Raw genomic sequence first — 23,372 nt, 5'->3', positions numbered from 1 at the left:
TTAGAGCAGGGCAAACACTCACCCCATGAGCCCCTACTGCCCTGGAGCCCCAGAGTCATGCAACACACAGCTTGGGGAAGAGGGCAGTGCAACCACTTCCTCTTAATAAAGGTTTCTGTGAGGGTTTCCTCGTGCCTGAGCTGGAGCTGGCACAAACACCAAGGCAGTAGAATGCCGGACCCCACCAAAAGGGAAATGTTTTTCCTGGCCCTGTAGGGTCTGCATGAAGGCTGCAGCACTTGCCAGACACTCCTCCCAGGTTTCCCAATACTTGCAAAGGCACCTTCTATACACAAGGGCAAATCTTTATTTGCAGAACGGCCATACAGGGGATACAAACATTGCCCCATGAAGGGAACCTCTTCCCTTCAGGACATGGCAGCAGCAGTATCACACACCACCCCAGCAAAAGGCACCACAGCCCTCCCAGGGATGGTCCTGCCACTCCAGAATGTCAGCACCCTCTCCAATGCTGTGCAGGAAAGCACAAGTGAAGCAATTTTGGTCAGAGACACCAAAAATTAGGCTGGAGGACAGCTTGTGCTTTGCCTTCTCCCCTGCCCCAGCCCAGAGCAGCCAGGTGGGCACGCCAGTGCAAAGATGAGTCCTGGGCACAGCCAATACTGCGCTGACAAGGGTATGGTGTTCTGGGCTTCTGGCTCATCTGAAAGATGAGAACCTGATGGCTGCTGGCAGTGGCAAACCTTGGAAAGGTCAAGCCGCTGGGAGACCAAGCACAGGGAGAAGGCACCTCCTGGGGGCTTTGTTGTGAGGGTTTCAGAGGCCATACCCATCCCAGGCCTGGAGCTCAAATACTCCCAGCAAACCTTAGAGCTGCTTTCCCCAGGCAGTGTGTAAATGTCCCACCCTGAGTCCTGCAGAGACAGGTGAGACCAGGCTCCTGCTGTACAGGGAGCATATTCACAAAGTCTGGGTTGCTTTTAATACTACTTGACTAAAGACAATCTCCAGTAACTCAGCATTAGCCTTCCACAATTTAAATCCACAGCAGCTCCTCAGCCTGAGTCAAGCCTTACCCTTCTGGGCAGGCAACAGCCCCAAGCTTTGCTCCCCTGTTCCTGGCTGGACACAGGAGGCTTAAACACACTTCAGAGGTGAACTCACCCCTGCCCTCACACAAGCTGCCTGCTCCTACCTACCCGGCCAGCCCAACTTTCTTCCTCCCCTGAATGGCAGCCAGTGTTTTGGGCCCAGGAGCACGGAACAGCTGTGAGAGGCATAGCCTTAAGGGTGAGCAGTGGGGGCTGCAGGGCTGGCTAGCCCCACCCAGACCCTAGCAGTCCCAGCAGGAACAAGGCATGGGGTTCAGGCTCTGTCCGCTGCCTCACGTGTACTCCGTCTTCCGGATGTAACTGGAGGGCACATAGCCCTGCTTCCCATGGGCCTCGGCCAGCCACCACTCCTGATTGCCTGTGATGTCTTCAAACTGCAGGATCCTGAGTCTCTGGTTAGCTGACACACTCAGCTCATTGGTGTTTCGGCCTTTGAAGGTGTAGAGAGCATAGTAGACCTGCCAGACAAGGGGAGAACATCAGTTAGACAGACATACCACACAGCCTTAATCTCACACTGCATAGGATGTGTGGGCTTCTGTCTTCTCCCCAGTGACAGCCCTGGCCCCATCCTGGCCTCTGCCCACCCCCATTTGCAGCCTGGTTCAGGCTCTGCACCTCTGTTATTGGAAGAAAATGTCTCATACCCCACCCCCTATATCTTCTTGGTCACTGCCAGGGAGGAGGATGATTCAGTCCCCAGTCAACCAAAGCAGTTAGACCTTGGTATCCCCAGCCCCATGAGGGTGGCTGAAGACTCACCTGGTTGCCCTCTGACTCGCTGTTCTCCAGCCCTGAGTCTCTGTCCTCCACTGAGGGCGTGGGCCTGAGATGTGCTTTGGTGGAGTGCCCGTTGCGAGAGCTGGGGCTACAGCTCAGCTCGGGGCGGCTGTAGTGGCGCTGGGATGTCACTGTACCAGCCAGTGGGGCTGTCCTGTCACCAGAGCCAAGCCGGGGTAGAGAAGGGGAGTCCACCTCCAGTGGGGGCTGTGGGGACTGGTACACATCTGCTGGGGAGACAGAGTCCTGCAGGGGTTTCTGAGTGAAGGTGACGGCCGCCCCACTGGGGCCGAAGGTCAGCGTGGCATTGCTTTGGGGAGAGGAGCTGCTGTGCTCCGACTCGTTGGAAGAGTGGCTGCCCACAGAGACGTCCGACTGGCTGCGGCGGGGGCTGTAGGGCTTCAGAAAGGAGCTGTACACAAAGCCTTTTGTCACTGCAGAGAGGGAGAGAAAGGCAGCTCAGACTGGGGCACAGGGAGACCAGAGGAGGGGACTCACAGCAAGCACCAAGGGCAGGGAACAGCCACCTACCCCCATTATCTATGAGCCAGCGATTCTGGCTGCCCATGGGGTCCTTCTTCTTGATGACACCCACAATGTCTCCTTCCAACAGGGACACATCCAGGTCTTGGGCAGCATTGAAATTGCGGTCTGCCTGGAAGAGACTCTCTGGGGGATAGCGGGCCAGGAGGGCAGCTCGGATGTCATCTGACTGCAGGAGGTAGGTTGGCTGCAGAGGAACAAGGCAGGTGTGAGTGCCTGTCCTGGGCTCTGCAAGCCCTGACCAGACAGAGGGAACTCACCAAGCCAATGAGGGGCTGCCGCCGGGCAGACTGCCGTTCCATGCTTTTTCTTTCAAAGGTCTTCTTGGGAGCTGCCTGGGACTCTGGGAAGAAGGTGAAGGCCTGGAGCTGCTGGAGGACTCGACTGTGCTCATCCTGGAAGATGGCAATGAGGTTCCCTTCCCTGCCAGACGCCTTCAGCAACTGGAACCAGAGCAAAGTCAGGGATCTTGGTTATAAAACAGCTGCTGGGAGAAGTGGCCAAGAGCTACAGCGTAGACCATGGCAGGGGTCTGAGTCCTGCCTGTGACTTCCATCAGGCCCAGATTTGCAGTCCTGTCTGGACTCAGCTCTAAGTGGTCCTCAAACTTGTGACCTGAGATTGTCCCATGTGAACGCTCTCCTGCTACTGCTTCAAGACCCTTCTATATACAATTGCAACATAACTCAGCAATCCCTGCCCTGACACTATCCCACAGAAGCCCTCCACAACTCATCTGTGGCCTGAAACTGCAGTAGCAGCTTCCCCCATGATGTGACAGGTCCCAGTACGGCTCAGGGACAAACCCTGCACAGGTTAGTGCCGCCCTGAGCCCAGGGTGCTGCCTGCACTGCGAGAACCCACCGACAGCAGGGGTCTGAGCTCCTCCAGGGCCAGGCGCACGAAGTCGCAGTGTGCCTCGGCATAGCCCCGCACACAGCTGGCGAACAGCTCCTTGGCGAAGCGCAGGAACTTGGGCAGCTCATCCAGCAGCTGAGCATTGAGGGCTTCGTAGTTGTTGCGAGCTGACTGCAGCTCCTCCAGCGTTCGCTTGTCCTTCAGCTTCTCTGCTCGCTCGGTGCAGTTGTGGAAGTCCAGGAGTTTGTCGAAGCGTTTCTGCACCAGCTTGTGGGGCCCCGCAAACATGCTCAGCAGCTGGCTCAGGGGTGAGCTCACCAGCCGCTCCGTCCGCTCTTTCTGGTGGGCAGAGGTGCAGTGAGAAGGGGAGACAAGGTGCTCTCTCCCACTGTGAACGCCAGCAGCTCACTCTCCAGCACACAACCTCCCCAGGACAGAATAGTGACTGTCTCCTGGTGGCACCCACTGGAGCTCCAGAGGTCCCCTCCAACAACAATTGTTCTATAATCTTACATAACTGTGCCAGCATGGGTAACTCTACGCAAAGTACCTGAACCACTCACATAAAGAGCTGTAGCATTTCAGATACTGCTAAAAAAATGTGTATCTAACAGGCACATTCATAAACTGCCAGGCATCAAAGCTCTCAGGAGGGCAGAGCTAAGCAGGAATACTCACAGCTCTCCCAGGTTACCCTCCCTGCAGCCTCCCAGGGCCCGCCCATCTGCAGCAGACCCCCAGGGTGGGCCTCAAAGGGGCACAGCCTCACTCACAAAGCTGGAGAAGAGCTGGTCACTGATGAGACGATTCACTTTCTGGAACTGGTCCAAGTCCCCACTTCCCTTCTCTGTGCACAAGTCCCACATGCTCCCTGCTGCCAATGCCTTCATACAAGCCGACTCCTGCACCAGGGAGACACAGCTGAGCCATGCCTGCTGCCCAGAAGGGGCTCCCATGGCAGCCCACACCACCCAGCCCCATCAGAGCTGAGGCGGGAGCCGTGGCCAGAGGCACTGCAGGGACACACCATGCAGACAGGAGGGGCAGTGCCTGGAGAGCCCCACAGGCTTGGCATCACACCTAGACTGGCTCACCCGGACATGCTGCAGGTAGAGGGAAAGGTCCCGGATGAAGGACTTGATCAGACGTTCCTGCATCCGGAAGTTTTTCTCTGTCTCTTCAAAGGCTTCGTCCTTCAGCTGTGAGAGAAAGTGTTTCAAGGGAGGCGATGCAGGACTCAGCACCTCCCAGACTGCAAAATGTGGGGCCCGCCTGCCCACAAGCAGGACAGCAGAGATGGGTGGTTCATCCCCTAAGCTCACTCTGTCTTGCTGGCCTGGATCAGAGCTGCACAGGGGGAAGGGGTGTGGAGGGACAGCAGATACCTCTGGAGAAGCACTGCAGGGTGTAAGTGCACCTAATGCACAGTACCTGGGGTGCAAAGCCTGTGAGATGCTTGAGGTGGCTGCTCACACGGTTGGATTTCTTGATGATAGAGTGGAAGTTGAGCTTGGAGATCTTCTCCATGAGGCTATCCTCATCACCTTTTCTGTACTTCAGCACTAAAGAGATTGATATAGAAATCAAAACCCTTCTAAGCACAAATACCCATGTCTTACACTGCCTCATCAACAATCACCTTGTTAGTTCTCCTCTTCCCCAAGCCTCTGTAGTTCCAAGGACCCCACATATCACTACAGAATGGCTTGGGTTGGATGTGACCTAAAAATCTTCTAGTTCTATCCCCTCTGCCATGGGCAGAGACATCTACAAGACAAAGTTGCTCAAAGCCCCATCCAAGGTGGTCTTGAACACTTCCATGGGTGGGGCATTCACAACTCCTGCAGATAGCCTGATCCAGTGCCTCACCACTCTCACTGCAAAGACTTTTTCCTTATACTTAATATAAATTTAAATTCTCTCAGTTTAAAGAGAATGATCCAGTCCTATCACTACACGCCCTTGTAAAATATTGTATCATAACCTCCCATCCCATTCAGCATGGTGCCACATGTTTGGTTCTTGAGATGCCCTACAGTTTGTAGACAAAACATTCAAGCTCTTCCACAGGATTATGCATAGTGCCAGCACAAGATGACATAAGAGATGGTGTACAATAGTCCCTGGACATACAGAAGGTGTCTAATATTGCTTCTTTAGCAAAACAAGCTATCATTACAGACCTATAAGCCTATGTCACCTCAGCTGCAGCAGGGCTATGAGGAAAGACTAAAGCCTAAGATTTGCACAAACTGAGGCCTTCCAAGGGAAAACAGGGAGGGTGGCCAGCAGGTATCAAAGGGAGTCATTTTCTCCCTTTGTTCAGCCCCAGGGAGGCCACACTTGGGTACTGTGTCTAGTTTTGGTGCCTGAAGACTGTGAGAGATGTGGGAGAACCAGAGCTCCTGATCCACAAGAAGAGCTGGGGGAGCCAGGTGGGCTGGACACGAGGAAGCAGAGGGGGATCTTCTCACGACTAGCAGCTACTTGAAGGGCTGTTACAAAGGTGATAGGGCCAGACTCCCTTGAGCAGTGAGAACTCCTCCATGACTGTGGCTGTGAGCTAAGGCTCACAAGTAGCAGACAGCAGCCTCAGCACACCCACTTCTGTCTCTCTGTGCCCAGCACTGCCCAGCTCCTCACCCAGGTCCTTGCGGCGCTTGTACTCGTTGATGTTGACGTTGATTTCTTTGACTGCGAGGACAGCAGCTGTGAGTGGTGCCTTATCAGGGTGAGCCTCAGGGGTAGCACTCAGAAGCTCCATCAGCAGCAGCGGGTACCGCATCACCCTCTGCACTGGCTTGATGAGGAAGGAGCCCAGGTTAATGTAGTTTGTGCAACCCCTGGAAAGTGAGGACAAAGGAGATCCATCAGGTGTCAGTCCAGCTCCGCCACACACATTCTGCCTCCTGAAACCAGTGCCAACCAGACCCAGAACTCCAATGCCTCTAAATCTACTGTACTCCCTAAATCAAGCCACCCTTATGGTCAAATTCATTGCACTCCTGAGCTCCTGGTGCTCTCAGATCAACCTCAGGTTTCCTCACTCACAGCAGGTGATACTTCCCAGCCAGGATCCTCTTCATTACCAGACCCACCATGAAATCCCACACAGGAACAGCCTCACACTTGCCAGAGAACCACTTGTTTCAGATGCTGTTCCATCAACCAACTGCCCAGATCTGTCCCCCAGTGCAGGACAGACCAACTGTAGGACATCAGTCACTGCAGGCCTTTCCTGGCTCCTTGGGGCTGAGGGCTCCCAAATCCTGTTTCCTGCCCAAGACCTCCCCTCACCTCATCCCTTGTGCTGCCTTTCTGTGCAGCCCACCCACTGCCTTTGCTGCAGTCATGCCACAGACACCCTTCTCCTCTCAGTCATGTATCCACAAGGCACTGTTAGAGCACCTCAGCATGCACCCAGCCTGTGGTAGAAGGTTAATTACAAGGGAATTGTCAGACCAACACAGACAGGCAAGCAGAGACTAAGAGGAAGTACCCACTTACCATTCACTGTACAGGCTCCTGCCGGCCCACAGAGTGCCAAAAAGCAAAGAAAAGCTAAGGTTAATGGGGTGGCAGGTGTGCAATCCCACAGCCAGTGTCTGTGCCCTCCCAGTGAGGCTGCCAAGGCAGTGGACAGCCCTGTCCTCCCAGAGCAGCCATCAGCACTGCTGACTCCCAGGGCAGCTACCTTCACAAGTTGGAGCCCTGGCACTCACTGAGCCAGGGAAAGCAGCTCCTTCCTCAGCAGCCATGGTGGCTCAGGGTTTGGGGAACAGGAGCTCTCAGTCCAGGACATGCCACCTTCTCTATACATTGGTGCCTTCTATGCAGATTTTAAGGGGGTCTACAGGTTTCCCAGTATGTGTGCATTGGAGCAGGGGGCCATTTGAACCCAGAGTCTGATCAACTATGCAATGCCACTGTCAGACCCTCTCCAGTCACCACCTGAACTGTCTAAACACTGCTGACAGAGGGGCAGGGATGTTGGAAACCGATCCCCCTATCCCAGCCTGGTGGCTGCCACAGCCAGAGGCTCAAACCTGAGGCTATCCAGCAGGTCCAAAAGTAGTTTCTGCAACTTCTCATCCTTCTCATAGGTTTCCAGCAGTGCGATGGCCTCATCATGGTTCTGGCAATACACTCTGTAGACACTCTCCAGCTCTGCACGCTGTGCCAGGAACACTGGCCCTGCAAACAGCAGCAAAGCAGGACTTCAGTGTCTCCTGGTCCCCAGCTGCCTCCAAAAACACTGGTGTGTCTCTTGATAAGACATCCAGAGTCCCCGTTCCACACACACAGGCCAAGAAGACAGTGCTACCACAGCATGCAGGACCCGTCCTCATCACCCACCAACACAGAGAGCTCCATCAATCCAGGTCTCCCGGGGGAGTAGTGGAGACATTGGTTGCAGGAGCCACAGAACAAAGGCACAGGCAGTCCAAGGCATGAATGGCTCAAGCTGGCAGCACTTTGGGGCAAAAGGCCCCACAGGTACTGTGTCTCTGCACAGTGACCCCCTGGGCAGCACAGATCTCCTTGGATTCACTGTTGGACTGATGAGTGGCAAAGGGGACCAGCAGGGAGAAAGCCCAGTCCCAGTGATCCTTTCCCACCATTTAAACTGTTATGCCCTGCCACTAGCAACACCCATCCCTGTCTTCTGAGAATAGGTAACAGCAGAATTCATACCGATGGCATCTGAAGTCTCCAAGGTGGACAGCAGCTGCTTGGAGAAGCTAATTACCATGTGGATGTTTCCAAAAAGGCCATCAAAGTCTATGTTCTGCATCTAGTGAATAGGAAAAGAGATGTCCTGGATGGGGAGCACGTCCCAGTTAGATTCATTGCCCTCCTGCAACCCAGCAGTACTCAGCTTCACAGCAGGCACCTGGTGTGACCTCCTCTCACCACAGTGATTCCTGTACACATTCCCTCGGCCCTCAATGCACTGAAACTCTCACTCCTCATGTGTCCTACCACAGTGTCCTTCTCTTTCCCAGAAATTCCAACCCTGATTCTGCTCACTTGGTTTTTTTCCTCCCACACAATCTGTCCCCATGCCAAGACCCCATATCTTATTTCTCCTGTCAATGAATTTAACCTACAACCAAATGAAGAGAAACTTTTCTTGCCCCAAAAAAACCAATCTGTGATACTTGCTGCGAGGTCTCTTGCTCTCAGCAAGGATGAGGGTCCAGCCAAATCTCAAAGCAGATGGGCTTAATGCAACAAGTGCAGGGAGCTGTGGGAACCACTCTCCGCCCCTCAGAATAGCTTTAATCTCCTCTATGTGTTCCTGTGCTGCGTAGTCAGCTCTGAGAACTAAATGGACTCAGTTTCCTCACCCCAATCCACCAGTGCTACACCACAGCTTCCCCTCCTTTCCCAGCTCCTACCTGTGCCTGCTGCAGGGGCACCATGATCCTCTCCACACACATCTCCAGGTCTCTGATATAGTCCCGCTCTGTCTGAAGCAGTTCCTCAATAACCTTGGCCCTCTTCTCCAGCATCCTTTGCTCTGCACTCTCAGTGGTGGCCGAGGACGGCTCCAGAGACGGTGTTTGGGAGGACAGGAGAGTCATCTCTGCAAGACAGATAAGCGACATCAGCATGCTCCAGCAAGGATGGAAGGACAGGAGACAAAGAGCACCTGAACTGCTACTCAAGTAACCTATGAGATTGAGAAACAGCCCTGCTGAGAGGCCAAGGGCCTTCCCAGAGGGGCCACCCCAGGGCTGCAGGGAGACCCGGCTGCTCCACCGCCCACCCTCGCACACAACCCTGGCAACAAACCTGCGGCACAGGGTCTGCCCCGCTGCCGGCCCCGGCCTGGGTCCTCTCCCACCCCGCAATCCAGCTCCGCGGCTCCGGGAAGCTGCGGACAGGGAGGGAAGCCCCCACCAGGCAATGGCGACGGCCCCTCCCTCAGGCTGGGAACAGGGTCCCCGTTCTCCAGGCCCAGGGCATTTCCATCTCAATGGCCGCGGCGGACCCCGGGCACCGCAGCGGTGCTGCCGCCGGCAAAGCCTGGAGCTGGAGCCCGGCCATAGGACCGGGCAGGGCCGCCCCGCCCGCAGGGCCCGGGGCTGCAGGCCGCCCTCCTCGGCCCCGTCCGGACCCCCGCGGCCGCCTCTCCTCCTGGTTTTCCGTGCCACCTGCGGCCCCGGCCCGGCCCAGCCCCCTCCCGCTTCCATTGAGACATTTTATCCCCTCGCAGATTCCTGGGCCCCGCCGCTCTCTGCCCCACCTGCCTGCGTTTAAAGGCTGTTCCCTCGGACCGAAACCACGGCCACACCGCTCCCCCCGAGCCCTCCCTGGTCACCCTCTGAGGCCAGGAACACCTGGGTCTGCCCCGTTTCAGGGAGCACAGGCCCCTTGCAGCGCCAGCCTGCCTCGGGTACCCCGTTTCATGTCAAAGGCTGATTGCACAAATGCGCCGTCTGCTAGGGAGCCCCAGCTGCCCTCCACCAGCGGAATGGTTTTAGAGTTGCAGACGTGCCCCAGCTCAGACGTTTCTAGGAATGTTTTTGCAGGACAGGCACTTCCAGATCTCCACGTCCCTGACCTCTCCGATGACAGCGCCAGACAACAAAGGCTCAGCCCTGCTTAATTCCCAGGGACACCCAGCAGGGCTTGGGACTTATCCTGGTACCACAGCAGTGACTGTGCACAGCCCCAAGAGACCCCCATGCTCCCAGCCGCTTCTGCCCCGGGGCTGGGCAGGCTGCAAGCAGCCCCCAGCTGTGCCCAGTAAGGGTGATGGCAGTGCCCAGCACGGCAGGATGAAACACAGCATGGGAAATCTGCTGCCTCAGCCTAAGCAGCCTGTCCACTGCTCCCCCGGCCGGGGTCTTCACACTGAAACAACCCGAGAAAGAAAAGACACCCAAGCTGAGACACTGACTCAGCCCGTGATTATCTGAAACCCTTTCAGCCCTTCCCACTGCGGAGCAGCCAGGGCAGAAACCAGGAGCATCAGCACCAAACAGCAAGTTCTTACAGCAACCTGGGCTGAGGACGAACCACTGTGCCTCTCTGCAGAAAGAACAACTTCAAATCATTCCCCGTGCCAGCCTGGCAAATGGGAAACCCAGCTGAAACACAGATGCCTTCAGTGTGGGAGGGAAGATGCTCATCCCTCTAAACTGGCATCTCTGCTGCCCTGTCTTGAAATTTAGCCTAGGGAGAGGCAAAACAACCAGCTCCATGGAGGAGGATCCAGTGACACAACCGGTACGACATTTAGTAGGCAATCACTGGGAAGAAAAGGCCTCACTGATTCCTACTGGCAAGTATCCTTAAAACTAACTCCATCAGAGGCATCTTGGCTTTCCAGCAAGCCCAAATTTATCAACTCCAATGCAGCAGGAACCCACAAGGACGGCCTCAGAGCAGATGCTGGGTTTAACTGGTTTTGCTCTTTTCATTTCCACAGCATCTGTAAAGTCTCAGCAGCAGACTGAGGAGGATCTGCTGTGCAAGGTCCTCCACAAACACTCACAGGGATATCCCCAGACACAGCACTCAGAGCCTGAACAGGATATGATCAGAAAAATATACAGGAGGGACAACTAAACACTAAGATAATACAGTCAGGAGGTCTTTGTGGCTCAGAGAGTTAATGAAGTAACAACAAATGAGTTATTTTAAAGAAGGCATGGCATTTGTTTTGCAGGAGAGCAAGCTCAATCAGGAAGGCAGCCTGGAAGAAACAGGAAGGTGTTAATTTGCAATGCAAACAGGTGTGTGAAGCCCAGAAGGGGTGGGCGGGTGAGATGACACTACTGTATGGGGTGGGCTGGGAAGAATCTTGAAAATAAAGATAAGCCAAAATCACAGCCTAAATGACCCATACAGCAGCATTTGGGAAGACAAATGGAAAAGATTACATTTGCTTTGGTCAAAGATCAGGATTTCGTATTTAGCCCCAGGCAAAATGCCACCACGTTAAGTTTTGTACAGGACACCTCGGGAGTTTACTGCACCACCAAACAACTCTGCTGTGCTCCCAGCCTTAGCCATAGCTAAATTGCAGTCACACTATGTGTTTGGCTCCAGCTCCCCAAAACAGAGCTGGGGATGCCCAGTGCTGCTGGCAAATGCAGCAGCTCCCCACGCTCCACCAAGCAAACCCCAGGCAAGTAAATCTAGGTCAGGCCCTTACAGAAAGTACCCTGTGGCAAGGATTCAACCCACACTTGTGAGATTGCCAGCTCCATGACACCCTTCTTTGGCAAGTCTCAAGTCCCTGCCTATGGAAGGGAAATTAAAACCTTCCCTGCACAGATTTTAAGCCCACAGTAGTCATCAGCTCAGCCTGGTTGACCTGGCACAATGCTGGCCATCAGTTCTACCCACTTATGCTGTATCAGTATTTGCATGATTTTGAAAATTCATACAAATTAATCCCTTCTCTGGCCTTCTTGCTCTTTCTGAAAATTTCAAGATTCCTTCAGAAACAGGGCAACATTGTAGTCAATTCTCCTGGAACTCTTGTTTATCACTAGTCCAGGATGCTCCTCCAGCAATGAACTCAAAAGTTGTTCTACTTCTTTCCAAACCCTTACAGCTCAAAATATTCAAATACAGAATTTATTTATAATATTTGGCTCTTATATCTGACCAATATGTATTACTTAGTGTTTGTTTCTGATGCATTTAAAAACTCTCACTTTTTATATTCCATACTATCTCTGTTAATTGTAATGAATTTATTTTTTCCTGTTTGCCACACATTCCTGTATGCCTAATAGCAGCTCTCCCTAAATGAGGCTTATTAAGCAGTTAACTAAACCCACCAATTTCACAGCTGTGGATTTTGGTCATCTAGAAAGTATTTTTTAAACACATCTCCATTTTACTCCACAGATTTTCTATTTAAATGTTACCTTTCAATTTGATTCATCATGCCCATCAACTTTGGAGATCTAAGACGTTCACCACAGCTTGAATGGGCTTTGTTGGCCTGCAGGAATATGACTCGTATTTTTAATGAAGCCACCAAATTCCAATCCAGTGACAAATTCATGTTTACCCATGACACAGTTGCCAAACAGGCATCAGAAATACATTTCCAGAAACAACGTTCTCAATCACAATTTTCAGAGATTCAGATTCTATTCTCCTGTTTCTCCTCAGTTAGATGGTCTGAGACAGCCTCCCAGGAGCACCTGCTTTTGAGCTTTGCTAGTACCCCTGCTGAATCCATGAGAGATCCAACACCAGCTCCCAGCCCAGCCCTGGCAAGGAGGTGTGAAGATGGAGCACACTCCTACCTCTGCCCTTCCTGGGAAGACTGTGATTTGCTATTGCAATCACACGGCTCATCCTGCTCATCTGAGAAATGCCACTGTCATCAACTTTCTTCTAATTAACAAAAACTCTGAGTTGTTATTACCCAACCCCCTAGTGGGAGCACACATGCAATTAGAGGCTTTCCCTGCCCCACTCTGTGAGCAGAGCTGACCCACACAAAGACCAGATCCAATGGGATGCGTGTCCACCACGCTGCCGGGCTCACCCAAAGGTTTGCATCGCCCCCCAGCTGCTCCTCCTCAGGGCTCACCTGGCAGCATCCCGCAGCCCGGCAGGCGCTAAGGCCACCTGGAGAGGGACGTGCCGCTCACCAGCGCCAGGACAATCCCGGGAATCTCCGGTGGAGCTGCACACAGCCGCCAGGCAAGCGCGGCCCCGGGCCCACAGCTCAGCACAGTCAAGCAGTGACTCAGGACAAAACAAACCAGCTGCAAATATTTGAAGTATGTGGAGGCCAGGAGGGGAGGAGCCACTGCCGACCATGAGAGGGGAGGCGATGAAACTAGGGCAGGGAATAATTAATCTGAGCAAAAGGCTAAACTCGCTGCCAGGAGCAGGATCTGGCTGGGGTGAAAACTCTTACTCCAGACATGGGTAATACACCAGAATACAACACTGAACAGGGGCAGAACAGGGACGCTGCTCCAGGGCCATCGGAGTGGCTTGGTGTCCCAAACATGTCTAATGCAGAGACTGCTCGGTTGGGATGTCTCTGTGCCAGATAAGACCACAACCTTGGCCCCAAACAGCTTCTGGTTGCCCAGACAGCCCCATGGCATTCGGTGTGAGCAGAGGATAATTCCAACCCTTGACACAGAAATAACTGAAGTAATATGATGGTGTAAAAGAGCTAAGCTGCTAAAGCTGAGGCAGGGCATCAACAAAAGTGTGAGCAAAACCACTCATGGACAAAACAATGAAAGCTGAAAGTTCTTTAAGAGGATGTTTTAAATAGACAATTCAAAAAACATGAAGGGAACAGTACTGACGAAAAATCAGTCCCGCATCTGTGCTTTAATAAAGACAGCAAATATAGATGAACACAGAAAGCCAGATAATAGATAATAGACACACCAGGAACTCTGAAGCACAGAAAAATGAAAAAGAAAGACGTCAAGAAAAATCCAGGAATGGTAGAATTCAGTTTTCATCTTTTAAATGAGGAAAAAATTGCTACTTTATAAGGGACCTTTATTTCCATGCAGGACAAAGGAAACCTTGCAATGACGCAATCTCACAAGTAGGCAGAGAGAGTATGATTTTTGGCAAACCTGGTAAAAAAGGTAGAATTATACAATAAATTTTCTGCTTATTCCTTTCTAAAAAGAAAAACAACCAACCAACCAACCAAACATCCAAACCAAAAATCACCAGGGAAAAAAGAAAGGGAAAAAGAAAGACCTTGAAAATCCACTGCCAGTGGAGTGGAGACTATCCAGAAAAAAAGGTATTTTTAATCAGGTTCTCCAGAGACTGTATTTAGTTAATCCCATATAATAAAATAAATGGAAAATCACTGCTGTCATGTAGAGAAGTGAAGATCAGTTCAATAGGATCACAAATAAAGATGAGGTATGAGTCACTGAGTGATCCAGGGTACCCTGGATAAGATGGAATTATTCAAACCAAGAAGGTTTAATGCAGACAAACACATTAATGTATTAATGGGAACAAAAAATGCAGCCACATGCAGGATAGTATTCTGGGCAGTAATTTTTTGGCTTGATCAGACAAAATTCAACAGGAGTTCTCTGAATGTTGCAGAGGACCATGAGGGTTTTGGATAAGGGCACAGAAGCACAGCAAGGTAAACAAGTGCTGACACCCACCCAGAATGCCTCACCCAGCTCTGAAGTCCACTGTTTTAAAAGAGTCTGAACTGAAAAATGAGTGAGCACCAGGAAGAATAAACACTTAAAGGTCCTCCTATGAGTCTTTGACATGGGTATTTTAAGACTCCATTCACTACAAAGAATTGAAGACTGAAAAATTACTTAATTGCAGTACCTGCCTGAGAAGAATATCCATCAACTAAAAAGCTCTAATTTAGGAGAAAAAGGTTGAGGTTCAGAGCTGAAAAGCAACACATTAGCATGCAAAACCTTTAAGAATGATGGTGACTAAGCAGTAAAAGTATCCCAGGTGGCTTCTCCTGTTGATGTGTCAGGCAGCCACATCTGAGTCTTACCCCAGAAGAGGTGCTCTAACCAAGGAGCTGTCACCCAGTTACACCATACAGAAATCTGTAAGGAGTGTGATAACCCTGCTAACGGAAAAGATCATCTCTACTGGCCTGGAAGTACTCAAGGCAGGCTGGATGGGGCCCTGGGCACACTGATCTAGTGTGTAGCATCCCTGCCCATGGAAGGGGCATTGGAACTAGGTGCCCCTTTAGTTCTCTTCCGACCCAAACATTCAGTGATTCTCTGATCTCTGCTGGGGCTTTCAAGTCCCAAATTCTGTTACTCAGTGGATAGAGAAGGAACCTGTTAGAGAAGTAAACAGCATTAGAGAAGGTGCCTGGAGCATACATTGAGCAAGAACCAGAGCTGATGTTTTGCTGCCAGCTGCATAGGAGGGTGTCTGCTGCCAAGCACACTGGGAGCTCTTCTGGGCAGGTGCTGGTGGGAACTTACATTGAGGCAGCTACAGCAGCAAAGCACTGCCAAGGAGGGCTGTTGCTGGTCCAGCACGGTGCCCCAGCAAGGCAAGAGGAGGAAAGTAACAGACAATTGCAGCCAGAAAGAGGCCACAGGGTGCACAGACAGTGTTTGAAATACCTGGAGCTTTCATCTCTCCTGTTCTGCTGTGAGACACTGGTGCTGATGATGAGGGCATCCTGCCCTGCACCTCTCACAGCTACTCCCATGCCCCTGAGCCTGCCATAATAGGGAAGAATCCTATAACCCTGAAGAGCATAGGATTTCACTTGGGATCAGTCTGTCCCTTCAACTCTTGCAAAAGCTGGAGAAGCCAGCATTGCTCCAGCCTCCTAAGGCTTTGTGGACCATTTCCCATCCCACTTTGTTCCTGGCCTCCTCCTGGCTCCCCTGCTGCCCTTTGGACATCTTGGCACCACAAAGCCTCTCCCTTTCCTCACCCTGGGGACACAGCTGAGCAAAGTCCCACCCTTATAGGGTGGCGTGAGAGTGCAGAAATTCAGCCATCAGAGCCTACTTAATCAAGTATCTCCAGAGGACAGATTTCATGATAAGCCAAAGGTAGTCACTGCCTCCAGCTTTGCCATCACTTTGGCTGTTGCACAGTTTTCCTCTCCATTTCAATCCCACTTCACAGACAGTTCACACACACAGCTACATGAGACAGAGGCTGGCAGAAAAGGCACAGGAACAAATGGGTTTTCAGACACATGGAAGCCTGAAAACAATGTCCATTAAGAAGGGCTCCTTCTGGCCCTCTGTGCAGACTCCAGCACCTTGCTGCCACTTCTCCTCACAACACTTCCCCCCCAAATATTCTTGCAATAAGCCAAATTGCACAAATCTGTCTGCAGCTGACTCTGACACAGCCACAGTGTCAACAGAATGATTTCACCCATGCCAAGACAGCCTAAACCTCCCACTTTGGTAATTCTCCAGCTCCAGGGTGCTATTTGATGGGACTGGAGACTGGGCGTGGCTTGGGGACCCAGGACACAGGGCATGCAACTGTTGTAGCACAGGCAAGGGACCACTGCAGTACTGAGGGGTGACAATGCAAGATTCCCATTGGTGACAGCCCCCCAACACGCAGGTGCCTGGGTATCCTGCCCAGGTGAATTACACAACTCTGAGTACTTGCTCTTTGCATATGTCTGAGTGCTACAACAGCTTCTTCTATTTCCTGCTTAGTGCTGCCTGTGAACAGCTGCCATAGTCACGCTCAGGGTCAGGAATTGGTTCCTACACACAGAATCTATTCATAATGGCTTATAAACAGGCAGTGGGAATAAGCCCAGTATCTCACCCTTTCCCTCATGAGGAACCTCCTCAAGGCCCTGAGAGAGCAGATGAACCAGGGCCACAAGTTTTAGGGTGTACCTAAAACATGCAGGAGCAACAGAAAGGACAGCCTTGAGTCTGTGCCACCTGTGCTTCCCTCCCACCTGGGCCTCTGCAAAATCCCCTATAGAGGCTGCATGGAGGGGTGATGACCATGATGCTCATTTCAGTTAGTCCCAGGGAGGAGCCTTCCTCTGAGAGCCTGTCTGCGCTGGCCACCCACGTGTACCAACTCCCAGTGCTGCCCTGGTGGCAGGGCGGGGTGAAGGCACACCCAAGGGAATTGCCCACCATTTCCCTGTGTACCTTGTTTTTTCTTCGCGGTCTGCACAAACTCTGAGTGCCGCAGGGCACTGGGAGCCGTCCGTCTGTAGAAGCTGTTTCGCTGCAGCACAGAGCCCACCCTGTTTGCTTCCTCGGCCTCCTGCTCCCAGACCTGGCTCCAGTCTGGCCGGCCCGTGCGCACCCTCGAGTGCTCTACTCCACTGCTGCTCCTTGCTGGCATCCCAGGTCCTGGGGCTTCTCCTTCCAGCTCCCCACAGCCATCAGAGTCAACGATGCCCATCTCGAACTGTGTGTAGCAGGTACCTGACCCCAGGTTCACACTACCATCCTCCCAGGACCTGGCTGCAAATGCAGGAACTTCACAACCTCTGTCTGAACTTCTGTGGTCCATGACTTGGCCTTTGGGCCTCCTGTGCCGTTCAATGTCTTCTTTGTCTACTTGGTCCCTAATACCTACACGTGGCCTTTCCTGCTCTCTATATGCCCTAGGGCTTCCATCATCTCTATACCACTTTTCCCCTTCCCTATATACTTGATTGCCTCCATCCTCTCTATACTGCCTTCTCCTCTCCCTATACTCCCCAGAGTCCCTCTCTTGCCTGTGCCACAGTTCCTTTTTCCTATAATGTCTTCCATCCTCACTGTAGTTTCTATGATCTCTGTAATCCTGATACCACCCTCCCCCCTCCGTACAGTCTCCAAGGCCTCTATCCTCTCCATACTCCCTTCCTCTCCGCCTGTACTGCCCAGGTACTCTGTCCTCTCTGTTCCGCCCTCCTCTTATGTCAGAAGTGCAGTTTCTGTATTGAACACCCTCCCCCTCATACGCCCTGTATTTTCTGTCCTCTATATCCTGTCTTTTGCTTTCCCAAACATTGTCTGCTCTCCTGCAGTCCATGTACTGCATCTCTCCCTTCCAAAAACCTCCACAGTCTCCATTCCCACTCTGTTGGTCCACAGAGATGTCCTCCTGTCTCCTGGAACTGTCCCAGCCACGGTCTGCTCCTCGGCTGCCCGGGTACTGCCTCCTTGTCGCCCTGGGTCTGTTGTTGCAGCCAGCCACGTCCTCTCTCCGTACAGCACAACAGTCCTCATATTCCCAGCTGAGGAGCCGCGGTTCCCGGCTCAGATCCTCCATGCAGTGTTTCCTCTAAGGAGAGGTGCACATAGTCCTGCAGGGTGTGGCGCAGGGGCCCACTCCCCTCACTCTCTGCTCCCTGAGCCCAACCCCAGGCTGACGCCGCTTCTCTGCTCTGCCGTCCCAAGTGAAACGCAGGTGCTGCTTCCTGAAACCAGCCAGCAAAGGCACGGGCCCAATCGCTGGCAGCCCTGGGCTCCTCCACCTGCTGCCCAAAGTAATCAGTAACCAGCCCCGAGCGAGGAGGCGAGCCAGGCTGCGCAGGCTTTCACCGCCCAAACCGGCTCCACGGCTTTGCCAAAACCTCTCCGCAGGCAGCTCTGAGGCAGGGAAGAGGAGGGCACTGGAGCATGCAGAGGCCCTGCCCGGAGACCAATGTCCTCAGGGAAGGGAAACAGAGCATGTGTGAGACCGCAGGAAGCCACAGAGCAGAGGTGGGACACCAGATCTTTTATCAGATCTTCTTCTTCCCAGCCCTGATGGAATGGAAGAAACAATGTGGTCTAGAAGAGGCTGGGGCTCTGCTCCACACCTTGCTGGAGCAAACCGAGGCCCTCAGGCTGCCTCTGGATCAACCCTGATGCTGAGCCCATCCTCTTCCCAGCCCTCACCCACAGTCCCATGAAGATCAGGAGAGGAGCAAGACAGACCAGTGCCTACACAATGCCATACAGTTACAGCTGCATGGTTCCCTGCTCCAGAGGGAACAGCTGGCTCACTTGCTGACACGAACGGGCTTGAAGGGATTACTTGGGTTATGAAGTCTGGTGCCAACACACAAAATAAGTTTCCAGAAGGCTATAGAAATACGCACTCCAGTAATGCCTCTCCACCGCAGGGCACAACATATTCCCAATTTTCCATGCCAAACACAAAGCTCCTATAACAACCAAGAGACAACCACAACATGCCCTTGACAGAGAGTGTTAGAGTCAGTGGATGTCATCCATGTCTCAGGTTCTTGCAACACTTGTTAGGAACGCAGAGCCCATGCCCTCAGCTGGCAGAAGACAAGAATAAAACCAATGGACTCTCCAACTGCAGGAGGGAAAGCACTAGTTCTGCCCCAGCCTGGTGATCAGTGAAACTCCAGTGTGCTCACAAGATGCACCAGCAATCTGATGATTTGAAACATTTGCTGTAGAAAACCACATATTTCCTACTCTTCCTTTGGCTTCCCAAAAGATACACTGAGGGGCTGGATTCCCCAGTATGAACTATTTCCCCTGTAAGACTATGCCTGCCTCGCTTTGGTTGCTGGTCAAAGCTTAGTGAGAACTTTTCTGCCTCCAGTGTCTCCGTGTTCCCCTAACAGTGGTAAGGCAGAGGTCATGCCTCAGGCATGCCACAAACGCATTTTGCTGAGCTGATGGAACACCAAGTTACTGTCCTGCCTGCTGTACTAGAGGTGGGCTAGCAAGACATGCTCTCTGGCCACACTCAGATATGTCAGAAGGGACATGGCAGAGCTTGGGTAGGACGCATCTTTATCACAGGGCTAGAGAGGTCTCTTGAACTGGAGAAAAATCCCATAGGACTACTGAAATTATACTAGCTTGAGGATAATGCATTTGTTCTTGCCTAAAACTTCCAGTTCCAGGAACCAACAGGTTCCACAGGATCAGTCCTCTGCCAGGAAGCAGTGTGACAGTAGGAGACATTTCCCAGCAAGATCCATCTCATCAGAAAACTTCCCTTGAGATTCACCCTAGATTTTCCTCTTCCTACCTTCAAGTTATTTCATCTACCTTCAAATCCTCTAGACCTCCTTCCAAGCATCCCTTTTGCACACCACTGATGTGGAAGCTGTTTGTCACCCTGTTTTCCTGGTGCACCCATATCAGCCTTCATTGCCATGTGCTCTGCCTCAAATATGATTGTGCAGCAGAGTGTCTGGGCTCCCCAGCGCTGATTAAGCAGTGGGAGGATGGAGGCAATGAAGTCAGAGTGAGTAACTCCCAGGCAGGAGTTGGCATTTCACTCCATCTCCCGCATGCAGTGCCCACATTTCCTGCACATCGTGGGTTTCAGTAACAGAACTGCAGTGTCAGAGCTCCTGGGAGAAGTCTGGGAAGGGACTGTGGGAGAAGATGTATGTGATCCCATCTTTCCATTTGTCTACTGCAATATCAAGTATAACCTAATTAATAGCACTGATCTTTACATGGCATCTTCAGCTTTCAGAGACCAAATGTGCTGATATAATCATGGGAAATTCCTCTTTCCTGAATAATTTTTTTCTGGGGTGCAAGAACACAAATCACATTTTCAACTACAGATATGCCACAATTGTAAGCTCTTTGTTGCTGTTACCAACAGAACAGTGCTGTTTTCTTGTCCTGGACTCCATGGATGGCAGGAGCACAGGGGCAGGCTTTACTTTTTGCCTATTAATACATCCCACTCCCAGCTCAAGTTCAATCCCCTTCTGTGCACTCCTTCTCATATTTATAACAAATCCCCACTGGTCTGTATCAGCACCAGAGCAGAAACCACAGGAAACCCAGTGCCCTGACAGGTTGAGGGCAGTCACAGCACATAGGTCAATTCAAATCTCAACTGCAGGACCACCAGCAAAGCCACCCTGAAGTTGCTGCTTATTCCCCTACAGATAAGAGGGGATGAGGCAGGGAGGTTGGAACTGCAGCAGCAGTGTTTTTGCTTTCCATCATGGACATACTGGGAGTGGATGAGATGATGGCTCTGGATATATGGTGGGGCTGGAAGAGGAGATTGGAAAGTTGGAAGGAAAAGGGGGTGGTGAAGACCAGGGCAAAGGGATATCCAGAGAAAGACACCATGATTCTCCAAGGCAAAATCATGATGATTTGTACTGCAATAGTGCTTACAAAATTATCTAAATCAAGAATTAAAGGGTATAAAAGACTGCCTTCAACAGTGTCTGTAAAACAGCAGAGGCACCTGTGCTCTTGAAGCATTCCCCATCCCATGCTGTTGTAGACTCACCTCTCAACTCCTGCAGCTCCAGTCTGAGGGTCTCAATGTTGGAGTCACAGAAATCAAGGTTTTCCATGGTCTCTGCTCTCACCAGCTCATCCTGCTGCTCCTCCAGCATCAGGCTTAGCTCAGCACGGGTCTTGCTGTACGCCTCCAGATCTCGCTCCACCTCTCCAATTCTAGTCAGCAGGATGGAACTGGAGGAGGTTGATCCTGCCTGTGTCAAGTCCTCACGTCCCTCCTCCACCCGCTGCTCTGGGGTGCTGGGCTGGAGCTGTGCAGGGGCCACATTTCTCCGCTGGTTGCTGGAGGGAGGCCGGGGCGCAGGCCGGGAGGGTTTGACTGAGAAGGACAGAGACCTGCCTTTGGGCACTGGGCCACCCTGCACGTGCATGGCAGTTGTGGCGAGGCTGCTGGGCCGAGGAGGGGGCGGCCTCAGGGCCCTTCTCCTCTCTGCCTGCCTGGAGTGGGACACAGATTCAGGAGACCCACGGACAATGTCCTTCTCAGAGCTGTAGTCCAAGATAGAGAAGTGACGGGAGACCTTGTCCTGCTCCACACCAGTACTTGACAGACTCTTCTCAAACTGGGCCAGCTGTTCTGTCAGTTTGGAGTCCAGGTCCGTGCAGCTGTCCCCCTGCACTGCAGGAGGGCAGCACTCCCCCCAGCTCCCAGCCCGTGTGTCCAGGCTCACCTGGGCAGTTCCTAAGCTGGAACAGGGCTTGGACTTCTCCAGTTTACTGTCCATCCAACTGTCTAGGTCCTGGGAGCTGCTCTGGCTCTCCTGAGATGCTGCCCAGCTATTAGGAGATGAAATTGCTTGGCTCCTAGAATCTTGGGGGAAGTGGGGAGTCTGCAAGGGCACAGTGGGGCTGTCTCCTTCATCCTTAGGGAAGGACTGAGTTTCTGAGTTTCCTGGGGTGGCTGAAATGGTCACCCCAGGCTCCAGCTCACCCGCTTGGCCAGGCCTGTTGCCCTGTGAGGGAGGCAGCTGAGCAGAGGGGAGAACGCCATTGACTGTCTTGGTGTGGTTAGAGGGGACCGAGCCCACCACCCCTTTGGGATGTGGCTCTTGGTGCTCTGTGCTGGGAAAGGGCTGGTGCTGTCTCAAGTCAGTGCCGAGAGGACCCTCTGACTTCCCTTCCTTGTGAGACAAAATGGTGGCAGGCTCAGGGTATGCAGCCAAGCCATCCTCCTTTTCCCTGCTATCTTTCCCTGGCAAAGGAGGAGCTTCAGAGCAAGTCCTTTCTGGATCTTGATGGATGGTCAATCCACAGCTGCCTCCACCTTGCAGATCCCCAGCACTCACCTTTTCCCTGCAAGCCTCAGAGGCTTCCAACCTCACAAATCTGTGTGGAAAGATGCCACGTTTTCCTCTCAGCTCCCCCTCCAGCCAGCCATCCTCCAGAATGCCTACAATCCGAATTCTGTCACCCACATCAAAATCCAGTTCCTTGGACTCCAGGGCTTGGAACTGATAGAGGGCAACACCATAAGTACTCCCTGGCTCCTTGTCATCTTTGGGGGGCATCTCTACTGTCCCATTGGTGTCACAAGTCCCTGTGGGCTCTGCATCCACTGAGGTTCCTGGTGCTCGCAGAGGAGTAAGCAGTTCCACAAAACCCTCTGGGAAGATGCCCCTGCATCCTCTGAGCTCACCCTCAAACCAGCCAGGCTCTGGGACACCAACAATGTTGATCACATCCCCTTCCCTGAAGTCCAGTTCCTCCTCCAGCTGAGCAGACAGGTCCATCAGGGCCCGGGCTTGGCCCAGTGAGTAGGCAGGCACCTCCAGTAGAGTGCTCTGGGACAGCTGACGTCTCTGAACTGAAAGGCACAGCTCCCTCACACATGATGAGGGGAAAAAGCCCTTGGAACCCCAGCTGCTTCGGCCCTGGAGCCAGCTGGAAGCCAGGGACCCCCCCAGGATCACCAAGTCTCCTGCAGAGAATGAGACACACCAGTTCAAAACTGCTCTCATAATTGCTTCCCACCTCTTATTCCTGCCTCTCCGTGTTCCCTCCTGGCTGGGGGTGAGTCCTGTCACTCTGTCAAAGCACAGTGCATGCTGGGGATGCACACAAGCACAAGATGGAATTAAGGCATGAAATATCAACAGCCTCTTGTACATCCAAAATACACAGTTTGGCTGCAAAGCCGTGCAGGTACATCAAAGCTTTGCTGCTCCTCCAAATGCAAGTCTAAGATTTGGAGATTAGAGGCCAGTTAAAAGGCGGTTTTAAATTTACTATGATCAGGTGATGCCAATTTTTGGAGTTTCATGAGTAATGACAGATCATGAGAAACCTAGGCAGAAGCCTAGAGGACCATGGTGGATTTGACATGACCCATGTCATGAGGAATTAGGAGATTCACCTCTTTCTTCTGTCACTCTAGGCAGGATGCTGTGACTAG

At 52.4% G+C, this 23,372-nt stretch overlaps 1 protein-coding gene across 6 annotated transcripts in view; it reads right to left on the bottom strand.

The window, feature by feature from the left end:
* Nucleotides 1-284: 284 nt before the first annotated feature.
* DNMBP (dynamin binding protein) overlaps nucleotides 285-23,372 on the bottom strand; it is a 33,967-nt gene continuing 10,879 nt past the window's right edge. For 4 of the 6 annotated variants that reach the window (XM_083866226.1, XM_083866225.1, XM_083866227.1 and 1 more), the window contains 14 exons: nucleotides 20,967-22,898; nucleotides 8,657-8,844; nucleotides 7,950-8,049; nucleotides 7,301-7,448; nucleotides 6,762-6,779; nucleotides 5,898-6,097; nucleotides 4,686-4,816; nucleotides 4,349-4,453; nucleotides 4,028-4,156; nucleotides 3,261-3,593; nucleotides 2,657-2,839; nucleotides 2,385-2,583; nucleotides 1,836-2,287; nucleotides 285-1,531 (listed from right to left, as the gene is read on the bottom strand). In XM_083866226.1, the coding sequence (XP_083722352.1) occupies nucleotides 1,346-1,531; nucleotides 1,836-2,287; nucleotides 2,385-2,583; nucleotides 2,657-2,839; nucleotides 3,261-3,593; nucleotides 4,028-4,156; nucleotides 4,349-4,453; nucleotides 4,686-4,816; nucleotides 5,898-6,097; nucleotides 6,762-6,779; nucleotides 7,301-7,448; nucleotides 7,950-8,049; nucleotides 8,657-8,844; nucleotides 20,967-22,898 (4,304 nt within the window). In that variant the 3' untranslated portion in view covers nucleotides 285-1,345. Of the gene's footprint in view, nucleotides 1,532-1,835; nucleotides 2,288-2,384; nucleotides 2,584-2,656; nucleotides 2,840-3,260; nucleotides 3,594-4,027; nucleotides 4,157-4,348; nucleotides 4,454-4,685; nucleotides 4,817-5,897; nucleotides 6,098-6,761; nucleotides 6,780-7,300; nucleotides 7,449-7,949; nucleotides 8,050-8,656; nucleotides 8,845-12,825; nucleotides 12,908-16,882; nucleotides 18,196-20,966; nucleotides 22,899-23,372 lie in introns of those variants that run through there. The other 2 variants (XM_083866228.1, XM_083866229.1) reach the window with 2 other exon arrangements.

Source organism: Zosterops lateralis (assembly GCF_965231275.1).
Source record: "Zosterops lateralis genome assembly, chromosome: 8".
Classification (NCBI taxonomy): domain Eukaryota; kingdom Metazoa; phylum Chordata; class Aves; order Passeriformes; family Zosteropidae; genus Zosterops; species Zosterops lateralis.
This window is presented reverse-complemented; position numbering and strand designations above follow the sequence as displayed.